This window comes from Mauremys reevesii, linkage group 24, assembly GCF_016161935.1.
Source record: "Mauremys reevesii isolate NIE-2019 linkage group 24, ASM1616193v1, whole genome shotgun sequence".
NCBI lineage: Eukaryota > Metazoa > Chordata > Testudines > Geoemydidae > Mauremys > Mauremys reevesii.
The window spans coordinates 5,371,403-5,383,998 of record NC_052646.1 but is presented as its reverse complement, the minus strand read 5'-3'; the positions used below and the strand labels follow the sequence as shown (position 1 = coordinate 5,383,998).

Below are 12,596 nucleotides of genomic sequence, written 5' to 3'. Positions count from 1 at the left end.
ACAGCCTCAGTTCACCATGTCACCAGCGCTCTGGGCAGCGGGGCTGCGAGCTCCTGCCAGGCAGCGCAGCGGCATGGCTGGCTCTGGCCAGGCTGCGAGCTCCTGCTGCTCTGAGTGGCATGGTAAGGGGGCAGGGAATGGGGGGGGTTGGATAACAGGCAAGGGGTCCCGGGGGCAGTCAGGGGACAGAGAGCAGGGGGCAGTTGGATGGGGCGAGGGGGCGGGCAGGGGACGGGGGGATGGATAGGCTTGGGAGTCCCAGGGCGCCTGTCAGGGGGCAGGGGTGTGGATAGGGGTTGGGGCCGTCAGGGGACAGGGAGCACGGGGGGTTAGATAGGGGGTGGGATCCCGGGAGGAGGTGGTCAGGGGACCACCAGGGGGGTTGGATGGGTCAGAGGTTCTGAGGGAGCCAGTCAGGGGGCGGGAAGTGGGAGGGGCGGGGGCCAGGCTGTTTGGGGAGGCACAGCCTTCCCTACCCGGCCCTCCATACAGTTTTGGAACCCCAATGTGGCCCTCAGGCCAAAAAGTTTGCCCACTCCTGGTCTAGCGGTTAGGGAGCTAGCTGAAAGACCAGGGTTCAATCCCCTCTTCCGACACAGACTCCCTATTTGTGGCCTGGACAAGTCACTTAGGTCTAACCCCCGGTGTAGACACTACTAGATAGGTGGAAGAATTCTTCCATTGACCTACATACTGCCTGTCGGAGAGATGGACTAACTACACTGATGGAAAAACCCCTTCCATTGAGGCAGGAAGCGTCTACACAACAGTGATACAGGAGCACAGCTGCAGCACCGTAGCTGTGATGCGCAGCGCTAGTGTAGACACTTAGTGTCTGTGTCTCAGTTCCCTGTCTGTAGTGTGGGAATAACAGCACTGCCCCACTTCACAGGGGGTTCGGAGGATAAAGAACTTTAAAGAATAAGAGGTGCTCAGATACTACAGTAATTAAAGTACCTTAGATGGAGAGAAAAGTTACTTTTAACCTTCATACCTGCAACCACAAAGGTTTAAATCTCCTCTCGGTGAACTTGCCTAATTGGCATTAACAATTATACCCCCAAATCCATAACAACACTCATCTACCACAGTGGTTCTCAACCTGTTGTCTGTGGAGCCCTGGGGGTCTGAGACCCATGTCTAAGATTTCCAAAGAGGTCTGCACCTCCATTCAAATTTTTGTAGGGGTCCACAAATGAAAAAAAAAGTTGAGAATCACTGATCTACCGGACACAAGCAGAGACTAACCTCACAACTTCCACTTCTTTATTAAGGGGCTTCCTTGAAGTTCTCCTTATCAATATCACTCCAGTGTCACAATAACTAACTGTTTTTGTTTGTTTTACTCTGGGGAGATGAGTGTTCTATAATTGTCACTGCTATCAGTTGACATAAGTAGGTCCTGTTTTAATTTTGCATCCATTTCCCCTTATTTTATGTACGGCATTTAAATGCCTTGCAATACACAACTTACACACTGACTACAAATATATATTAGTAATTGACCTCACACATTCATGAGTATGTACAATACCTGGAATCATCTGTCACTTCTTCAATAAAGCCAGATTCACATCTGGGGCAAATGTACTCCTGCGAAGAGAGAAAAGGGAAGTCTTTAGTCACATTATGCTCAGTTTGCAGATGCAGGCAGGAAATACAGTGCCCAAGGTGAAGCTCAGAGACACTGCATGTGTGACTCTGATATGGATTCTGAATTTTTGTTTCCCCTGCAATAAAAATACAGACTTTGCACCTCTGTGACATCTTTTATCAGAAGATCTCAAAGCACTTTAAAAAGGGGGGTATTATTCCCGTTTTATAACTGAGGGTCCGAGAGGTGCCTTTCCCAAGGTCACACAAAGTCAGTGGCAAATTGGAAAAAATCAAACCCTCTGCTTCCTGATTCCCAACCCCTTGCTCTAACCAGTAGACCGTGCTACCTCCTTTCGGTTTAGGCTTGACATTCTTGAAGTCCTTTACAAGCTATGCCTTATATTTGTAAAAGCAGCTCCCAGGTGAGATCAGGGGGAAAAAACCCCAATATTTAAAAAGAGATTCAACATCCATATCACTTCACACTGTATGCTATTCGAACAGGAAGAATTGGAAGGAGCTAGACTGATTGTCCTTATTTGTTTAGGTCCTTTGGTTATGTCACTCATGTGATCCATTTTATTCATCCATCAAGTGAATAGAATATTTAAGTCACAAAGGTGCTATGATTGGGTGTAAAATGCTTAGACAGTCTCAGATTAATCGACATTAGGGAAGGGCAAAGTAGATTATAAGAAGCTATCGGTTGGAGATGTACACTGGGATAGTTTAACTGGAAAGCAGATTTTCTGCTTCTTACAGAGCAATTCCACAGCTCAGCATTGGTATCTCCGTGGCGTCCGGATGCTCTGTCACAACCCGCCTGAACACGGGTCTTTATCTATCAGCAGCAAACCAGCCTGGATAACTCCATTTAAGAAGAGTGCCATTTAAAAGCCTACCGAGAAGCACTGGGAACTTTGATAACAGGCCTCGGAGGAGGACTGCTTCAACTGCCAATTGACAGCGATGGTGACAGAAAAAAAGCCACTTCAATTAAAGAGGTGCCAGAAAGCAGCTATTTCAAACGCAGCTCTGCCGCTGCGCTGGCCCTCCTGTAGCGAGCACTGCAGGAATTTACAGGCTAGTCACTCTGTAATTATCAAAGTCAGAGCATAAACAGCTTTGTCATCTCTTTTTAAAGCCACTTTCATAGAAGGAGATAAGAGAAATGAGCTGGATTCACTCAGTCCGCCAACCAGATACCAGCTCTGCCTGGTATTCTGTTTTCTCGCCGACTATGCTGTCCCTTTACAAGCCTGAATTATTCAGACTGGACATTTTTTAAATGCACGGCCTCGTGTCCGTCTCCTGTTGCATGTTGCCCTGCCCCCTTACCTGAATGGTCACACAAAGCTATACCCCTTTAAACCCCCAAAATATTAACCATAAGACTCACGCATCCACCTTTCCTACCACAAGCTCAACCATGACATCATCCTTCTCAGTGCTCTGTACACAAGGCAGGAAGCTGCAAGACCAGAAGCACGTAGCTCCTGGGAGGTCACCATCAATGCAAGGGGGGGTGGGGGGTGCCAGTGGCGCAGCTGCAAAACTTTCAAGAACTGGGGTTCCCCAGTCATATGAATTTAGGCAAATGCCCTGCTAAGGATATCAGTGTAAAGTTAATGCATGCATCCGTTATAGGAAAGATATTTTAAAAAGCAGGTTTTAGTTTATGTGCTGGAAGAAATAGGAAGCCCAACTTATTTCGTTTATACAGGTAGCTGGAGTTCCTCTAAATGACTGGATGGTTGGGCTCCCCATTTTGGGAGCCCTGGGGAGAGTGCATGATCTAAAGGGAAGGATGCTCCTGTAATTAACACATGCAAAGGAGAAGCAAATCTAGGTTCCCATCTGTGCCATGGGCTTGAGAGACTCCGAGCAAAACATTTCCATTCTCTGGGCATCAGTGTCCCCCATCTGTAAAATGCAGACAATATTGCCCCCTATTTCTCTGGGGTGGGGAGGTTATGAGGTTTAATTCATTAATATTTGTAAAGCTCTTTGAGGAAAGTGATTCAAAGAAGCTGCCTCCTCTATAAACAAACCTTACTTCCAGTGATGGCATCTGCCCTGGGAACGTGAAGACACCTGCTAGCATCTGTGACTGGCCAGAAGATCACACTCTATACCAACATACATGGCAACCCATGCATTTGTGACTGGAAAGTAAACACAATGAGGATCTGGCCCAGAAGATGCCAACTGGTGTAAACCAACATTGCTATGGAGCTGTGCTGATTTATAACAGCTGAGGATCTGGTCCCTAAGCCCAACACTTAAAAAAAATGCTGAGGTCGGCAAATAGAAGCAATCTGTCAATGCTAATACAATGTGATCTTTCAAATATTTCAGTGACCCTACATACAGCAATGCCCCCTAACATACACAGCCTCCACTAAACGCTGACTTCATCAAATATTGGTACACATTAAGGCCCATTGTATGCACAGTCTGAAAACCTTGTGCAAGTGGTTGTACTTTGGTATTCACTTTCAATCTGAAGCCTCCTTGGAAACATACCCAGACTCTGTTTGCGATGTCAGATACTGAGGGTGGGGGGAAACTGCTGTGCCAGGATAAGGGAGAGGAAGTTCTGAAACAGTTTACTATGATAAATTATACTCCAAGAGAGCTCTCAGCCAGTCTAAACGCAGCTCACTCTGCAATTTGCGACTCTGTAACATCCGTCGGATTTGATGGATGAAGGCTTGTCACAATATCACAATCTAGCCTCTTGGCTGAGGCATGCCACTGTCCACGAACCAGGACTGGCATTTTGGCCCTGATCCTGAAAGCTGTCCCACGCAGGTGTATCCCTTCGCCCTTGTGGAAGGGCACTGGCGTTAATGGGGCTCTCTCGCAGAGGCAAGACTCCACTCCATGAAAAGCAGCTAGCTCCATCGCTGTCTCTTTACAAATCAATCTATTCTATTTCAAAGACATTAGAACAGACTTTTTTTAAAAACACGTATTTAAGTACTGTTCTGTAAAGTGAACTGAGCACTCGTGACGTGTGCTGGATTGACAGCCCCAGAGATGGACACAGAGATCCAGCGCAGACAGCAGCTTCCTCCATGCTGACCCGTAGGAGCATGTTTCCAGTTTCCAGTTCTTAGCCTCTCCTCCAAGACTGCCAATTAGGGATGGGCTTTTCAAGGCTTAAGGGAGTCAGGCGCCCAGCTTCTGTTGATGGTCAAGGAAAGCTAAGCATCTAAGTCATTAGAGCCCTTTAAATACCCCAATCTCGGGTGCCAGTTTGTGCCAGCGTTTTTTGTCCTGTAGACATTTGGTGGTCATAGTCCAGGATTCTAGTTTCCAAGTTCACCCCAGATGGGCTAAGGAACAACCTTGGAATGTTTTAAAGTGAGTTTTAAAATTTAGAAAATCAACAGAGAACATTTCAACTCTGTGGCAAAACCTGGCTCCCATGAGGGCAAGCTAATCAGCTGTTTACCCTGAGGAAAAACAGGCAAATGACCTCATAAAACAGCCTAAGCTACTGTTTATCCCTTAAATGACAGGACGTAAAAATTTGGCTGCAAGCTTAAACATTCTGGGATCTGCTCTTACACTAGAGTAGTGGGGAATTCCTTTCGCCAATCCCCATCAGCATACTGATGAGATTCCCTCTACCAATTCCTGGTCTTAAAAAGCTTATTTAGAAAGTGGCCTAGTTCTGCTCCCGCATCATAAATCTGCTTCAATTTATGGCAGACATCACCAAAATAAAAAAAATAAAAAACAGTCTCTAAAGATTATTTTTCCTCTGCTCCCACCATGCTGAAGAGTGATTTAATAAGGAACATTCCCAGGACTCAGGAATAGAATTTCAAGCTTGAATTTGGCAGCATCTAGTCATCCATATTCTTGAGCCCCATGTGTATCCAGGTAGATATGAAACAGGTCAGAAGGAGGGGCGGGGGGAAATGATCAAGTTACTTTACATCTCACTAGTGGTTTCATGGAACTAGTTTAGTCATAAGCAACAGCTGAAATCTAATCCAAGAATCGCTAATATTTTTCCCCTTGTTCCAGATGCTTCTAAAAAAATATTGAAGACAGTTTATCGGTGGAGCGCATACTGGAGAAAATTAAATGCTTAGGACATGTTTGAACATTCAGGCTTCGGGCCAGAACACTGCTTGGTAGGTCTGCAGTGATCAGAGAAGTTATGAGCACAAATGCCATCGGCTACATCCACCTCCCAGGAAGACCGTCAACAACCCAGCAGGAATCTTTACAAAATGCAAACCAAGAGAGTATTTTAAGGTATCAAGAGGTCTGCTAATCAGACAGAGCATTACAGGAAGCACAAAAATAAGCGTCAGAGATGGAAGAGACCTCTCACTTAGTCCAGTCCATCCAATAAAGGATTACTCCCTACAATGCATCATCCAGCTCTCTTCTGAATTCCTGATACCTTTTGGTGTCGAATACCTGCTCAAATTCCAGGAGTGATGTTATCAGAGCTATAGAGAAGATGACAAATACCTCCCTGCTCTGTCATGTGATGCCTTCATGGGTGCAGCCTCAAAATTTGCACTGGTCTTTTTGCCGTCCTACTGCAAACTCCAGTTTACAGTCTTGTGTGTGTCTGGGTCGGCATAACTGCTTTCCACATTCTTCCTTCTGATCGAATCTTTCTAATGATTTCCCACATATATTTATTTATAATTAGTATTACCATAGCACCTCGGAGCCCTTATTAAGGACCACAAGCCCTTCTGCCCTCCACAGATTAATCTTGTTTTGCTATTTTCTACACTGACGCATCAGTTACGAACATTTACGACTTGTCCTTCCTGCTTGGACACAAGGGGACAAGCTTCTATGGAGAGCTCAGGTCTCAGTTAGGTAGCTAAATAAGTGGCAGGATTTTCAAAGGAGCCCAGAATTATTGGAGCTCAGCACCAGTGAAAGTCTGAGGTCAGTTTAAAAAATAATAATAATAGGGGGACGCTAAGGAGAACAGACACATACATTTGAAAGAAGACTTGCATTGCTCAGTTCTGTGTAGAAGCAGGTATTTGAGTGAAATACCAATATGCACAGCTAGACTAAGTAACCACTGAGGGAGGAAGCACGTACAACCATGTAACCATCTGTAAGTATTTGAAGGCATCAATAACTAGTAGGGAGATAACTATTTAGGGTGGAAAATCGCTGTGCCTCCTAGGGCCCTGCTGTGGGGTTATGGTCCAAATCTGAAGTTGCTTGAGCAAGGGATTCCTAAGATATAGCCCCCCCCGACCCGAAAACTAACATTTTATGGTTCTTATAACTTTTCTTGCACACGCTCCAGGTTCAAACTATGACTCTGTTTCTCCCCAAACTGAGATCAGGATTGACCTCAGCTAATGTCTCCCACCCACTGCCTCTTGGCAGAAACAATATTTTAGAAGTTATTCAGGGTGGAAGTGGATCTACAAAGGGCTTCAGCCAAGAGCTATGATGTCTCTCAAAGAGGGCGGAGTCACGGTTGTGGGGTATTTTAACTAAATTTCCTGGTATTTAGAACCAGAGGGGTTGACTCAGGAGTGTTACAAGGATGCTCTGAAGAATATGATGTTCTATGAGCGTAAATACAGAGTATTATTTGATTGGACTAAGCAGCTGAACAAGTGACATAGGGAACAGACAAGGGGCCTAGAAGATCTAATGGGAAGAGACGCAAGCCCTGATTCCATGCTATCCCTTTTTAAGTTACATGAAGCCCCCGTTTAGTGAAGTACTTAAACACATGCTTAGCTTTAAGCATTCAAGTGATCCGACTGACTTTAATGGATCTGCTCCTGTCCCTGAAGTTGGGCACGTGCTGAACTGAGTCTGAAGAGACACTCCTCCTCCCTTTCCCATGGTGCACCTGAGACAAGCCCCTAATTTTAACAGGAAGTTGCTGCTAGCAGGGTGTTCATGGTGAGGGGTTCTTCGAGCCTGGAACTCAGCCCTTATTGTGGTCTGACAAAGCCACAACTCTGTTATCTTTCAGGAACAAGCCAACTTTACTTTAAGTTGGCAGTGAGATAAGAGGGGTGGTTTTTGTACAGCTGAACGGATGAGTTCACGGCCCTGATTTATGAAAAATGTGACTAGAATGAGAGGGCCACGTTTCCTAAGAACACCCAGATTTCAGGCATCCCCACTTGAGATGCCTGAGGTCTGATTTTCAAAAGGTGCTGGGCTGCACCTTAAGTCACTGGGAGCTGCGGATGCTCAGCAACTCTCAGAAAATCAGGCCCACTGTGTCTGTGCTGGGCACCCAACAATGGAGGGACCCAAACACAAGAGCCAGTTTTGGAAAGGCAGCTACATGTTAAACAAATGCCAAATTCCAGCTCAACAGCACAGCATTCGGCTTTGCTTAAAATCCTTTGCTTGGTTTTCTCTGTTAAAACCACCATGTTACAAAGATTTTCTAAACCAGCACCACTCCGTGTCATCACCGACGCTGCTGTTTCCCCAAGGCCTGCAGAACTGATGCGTTTCAGTTGGCTGTGCAGTTCACTGCAGTCCAAGTGAAGGACATGCATGCAGAGAGGTTCTTTTCCAGAAGACAGACCTCAAGATAAAGTTCTGCTTAGGATTCTGATGCTGACGTGAGCTCCTCTCAGAGAAGATGCTAGGATGAACATCTTTAAAACTAGGCTGATTAGTTCCAGAGTCCATGATGCAGCGATTCAGGGGATATCATGATCGTGCACAAAGACTAAGATTTACAGATTTAAGGCCTGTGGCCCTGTTCATTTTTGGAAGTCCTCTCCTACATCCAATCAGTTGGAGAGACGAATACAGGCATTTTGCCCCAAAGCTAATATATTATTACTTGCAGGATACAAACAGAGATAAATACAGCATTTGGACTGAATAACTAAGATAGAGGGGAAATCAGCAATGGGAACAAAACAGATGAGTGGCGCTGTGTATGGTATTTCAGAATTATTTCTTACACTAAACAAACGGTTTTGTTTTTAATACTATCCATTGTTTGAAAAAAACTCTCCTAGAAAGCTGGAAGAATAAAGAGGCGCTGGATTGCTCAGGGATACAGAACCTTTCGTCATTAAGTTACTGCTCAGTGTCTAGCTATGGGGTGACTGGAGGTTGCTCACATGGACTGATCACGGTGGGTCTCAGTCCCATCCCTGCATCATAAGAACCATGATCACAATTGGCTCCTTTCGTGGTAGTCTTGGCTGGAAAGCCATGGGCCCTGGAAACTGAACCCCCCGCTGTTACCTCCGACGGTGGTTGAAGGTACCTACCATCTCCAAGGCAGGACTGAGCCACAATGGGGAAGGGATAGGGAGAGCAAACTTTGCCAAGGAGTCTAGAAGTCTCCAGCACACTGCTCAGAGCACCCACCCAATCTTCCGTCAACACCAAATCAGCTCTGATTCATGCATTTCCCAATGTGGCCCGTCTGCTAGAAGCCTTCTGTCCCTCCAGCCGATCATTAACTGTGCAGAAGTGTCCAAGCCCAATTATTTTTAAGCAGTCAGAACTGGAGGGCAAATACGTATTTCATCCTTTTGCCTTGATTCTCAATCTGAAGCAGGCAAATCAAGAGAAACGGCAATGGAATGACACGTGCAGGGCTTCTTAGCCATGTTATCATCAACCAGAGGGTAAGACGCTCAGATATACAACCTCCATACTATTCTACTGAGGTCACTGACAGTCTATTTTCTTTTCCTCTCCTTATCTTCCAGGGCAAGCAGCAAGCTACAGTCCTATGTGGGAATCTCAAGCTAAATTTTCTTTTGGTATATGCTGGATGAATATTTGAACTCTTCATCCACCCACAAAAGGATCCAGGCACCCTAATTTCTTCCACATGATCAATGTGTCTCAATCCTTACATGCGGCACAGTCCCCTACAGGGTAGCCAAGTATCTGTGGTCTAGTCAGTCTTTGGCCAGTCTGTTGGGACTGTCCTCAACTGCAGTAGTTCTAGTGATGTAGGCACCTTTCCCCTGGGAATTCAGTTGAGCCACCAAAATCATTTTTTGTGGACCACTAAATAGCCAGGTTAGTTCACTTCAGAAGTAACATGGCACCCACATACCAGTGTAACAGGCGTGGCATAAGAACATTTTTAGCCAGCAGCTAAGTAAGACATACTAGCTATTTACAGTTTGAGCTGTTTGCTCACACTATGCCAAGAACTTATCAGGCAACTTAGAATGGAACAATTTAAAGATAATTTTTTAATCTATTATATATCTATACACACATTATATAATTTCTGTGATACGCAGGTAGTCAGACTAGACGATGCTAATGTCCCCTTCTGGCCATAACCAAAACAATTTCCTCATGTTGGGGAGAAGAAAAACCAAAACCAAAACCTAGTATCTTTCCCTTCGGTAGCTCCTACTATCTGAACTGTGCTCCTTGCATGGATCCTGAACACAGTTCTTTTGTGCTGTTCCTATACCCTTTCATTTCTTTTTCTGCTATTATTTAGCTCGGTAACTGTATTTTGCAGAGGATTTGGGGACAGCTTCACTGACTATATAAAATTGTATTGACTCTTCAGCTACACTGCAAGGAAGGGGCAATTGCATTTACCTGAACTTTGTCAAAATGGTTATTCGATACCTCGGTGTTTTTCTCTTCCTCCTGCAGCACCAAGTGCTTTGCAGATTTGTAGCAAGATGCAAACGTATGCAATTCACCTGCGGGAATGCGGGAGCCTGCTGGGTCCTACCACCTTTCCCTAGAGCCACGGCATTAGCTAACTGCTATTACTTTATAGTCTAGCCTATGTATTTCACGTTTTACACGTATGTTCAATGCTGTAGTTGTTTTCCTACCCCTTATATACCTTGATGTGCTCTGTCTGGCAAAATTCATTCCTATGGAGAGAGACACCACAGAAGTACATTTTGCCCTTTAATTGTGAGCCAACTATCTTCGAGGTAGAAGAGTAATGGGTGATCTAACCCAGTGTCTTGGCCAGCCTGCAACACAGGTGAGTATTTTTTGCCTACTTAAAAGTTCTCCTCTAGTTTTAGTTGGTTACGGTATTATTCACTTCCTGTTTTAAACTGCTGTGCAGCGTCACTTCACGCTGCTAAAACTGAGGCCATGTTCACCCAAGAGGAGGTTGCATGGGGGGAAGGGGGCGGCGGCAAGGGTTAAATAAGCCCCATATACATCTTGCATCTCATATAGCTTGCATCTTGCATGGTTCAGAGTACTGATCCTGTGATCTGTGACAATTTTGTATGCATAAAGGGCAACAGGACCCATCTCCAAGGCTCCAGGCCTGCAAACACACACACGTGGTTAACTTTAAGCACAAGCAGGCTGGTTCATTTTCATAGCACTACTCACGTGTTCACGTCAACGGGAATTCACTTTAAGCATGGGCAGGATCAGGGCCTACGTTTGTAAAGTGCCCTGGGATCATTTCTGTTAAAAGGGTGTCCTGACCCCAATCAATATTTCAGAGCTGTACAATTTTGCAGAAATTTTAGCCTGCAATGCACTCTCAGAAAGGCTGAGCCCCAATGGCCTGAGATGAGTTGAACCTTTTTAATTAATACTGCAGGCATTCCTTATTCAAACCTAAACGGAGCACAGCAGAAATGGCACACGCGCCTCCCATCTAGCGTAGCCTTTACTACAGGCATTCTTCTGGAACAAAAAAACCCATTAGAACCAGAAAGAAAAACCTGTCAAGAGAGTCCAGCTTAAAGAAAGATGCCAGTTCATGATGGACTAAGTTGCACAGCTTGTGAGTCTTTTTCCTCTAATAAGTTTACTGCTCTCGGGTAGCCATTAGAAAATGTTTCCCTACACAAAGCTACCGCCAACCAGTGCAGGACAGACTGCATTCATTTAAGGGATATGGGTCACAGGATTTTTAAAGAGAATCAACCAATTTATTCCTGTGTCCGACATGGATGAGATTAGATAGGACTTTCTCCTCTCTTGCTTAGCGCATTTACCTTATAACTTTGATGTACTGCATATAGTAAAAAAGTTTCATTCTTTCATATGATAAGAAGCCAGATTTAATATTAACATGGAAAACATTTCAGAAGTTTCTTTTAACCGTACACTGGGATTCCAGGCTGTGGGATTAAAATCTACTTTGACGATGACATTGGAAGCCAGTTTTGGGGAAGTTGGAAAAAGTAGAGTTTCCTAGTTTACAATTCTGATGTGATGAGGGGTAACGAGCTTACATTCCTTCAGCACCTTTCACTCCCCAAAAGAGAGCACTGCTCCACCAACATAGCTGAATCAGGGGACACAAGATCTGACTCCATTCCTGGAACAAAGCTAAACCCTTGAACGCTCCAGTGTTTTAGCCCAGCTGAGGTAAGTCTTCACTAGTAAAACGGATGTGATCATAACTCAAGTTAGCTAATATGAGGCAAAATCCTAATGAAGACAAGACAGTTTGCAGTTTCACATGAGTTTACAAGCCAAGGTAAACCCCAGGCTGCTCCATAAGTCTTTAACTTCACCCGCTAACTTGAGTGAAAACTACAGACTGCCTTGTCTTCACAAGGATTTTACCCAAATACAAGGACTTAGAGGGATGCAGATTCTATCCTCACTACACATGTTAACTGTGTTGTCACCAATGCAAGGGGCAATCGTATTGTACCCTTGACTTGGTTATAGAGGTAGTATCGATGAGGCCAACATTTTATACCGACCGCTCTGTGTATTTGAATTGCGTAGTGCTGATCACATTCTCAGCACTAAAAGAATTAGTACACCAGGATCATTTAATCCATCACTAAAATGCAGTCAAACCCGTGGCGACATGTGGCCGCCATTTAACAGTGCGCTGCAACCCTAAACAACAGTTCGGGATGGGAAGTTAGCAGTAACCTTTAGCGTACTTTGGATGAGTTCAAAGTGCTTTACAAGAGTGGAAAAATGTTAAGTGGGGGGTGTGTGTGTAGAGCTTCCCTTCAACATAAATGAACCTGCAGGGATTTGATATCTTCAGACTACAACTGGGGGATGAT

The 12,596-nt window shown here is 44.9% G+C and overlaps 1 protein-coding gene across 1 annotated transcript in view; it reads right to left on the bottom strand.

Moving 5' to 3' along the window:
- Positions 1–12,596, bottom strand: part of RNF115 (ring finger protein 115) — a 40,382-nt gene that overhangs the window by 22,599 nt on the left and 5,187 nt on the right. The window contains exon 2 of the mRNA XM_039513121.1: positions 1,535–1,593. Within this exon, the coding sequence (XP_039369055.1) occupies positions 1,535–1,593 (59 nt within the window). The remainder of the gene's footprint in view (positions 1–1,534; positions 1,594–12,596) is intronic.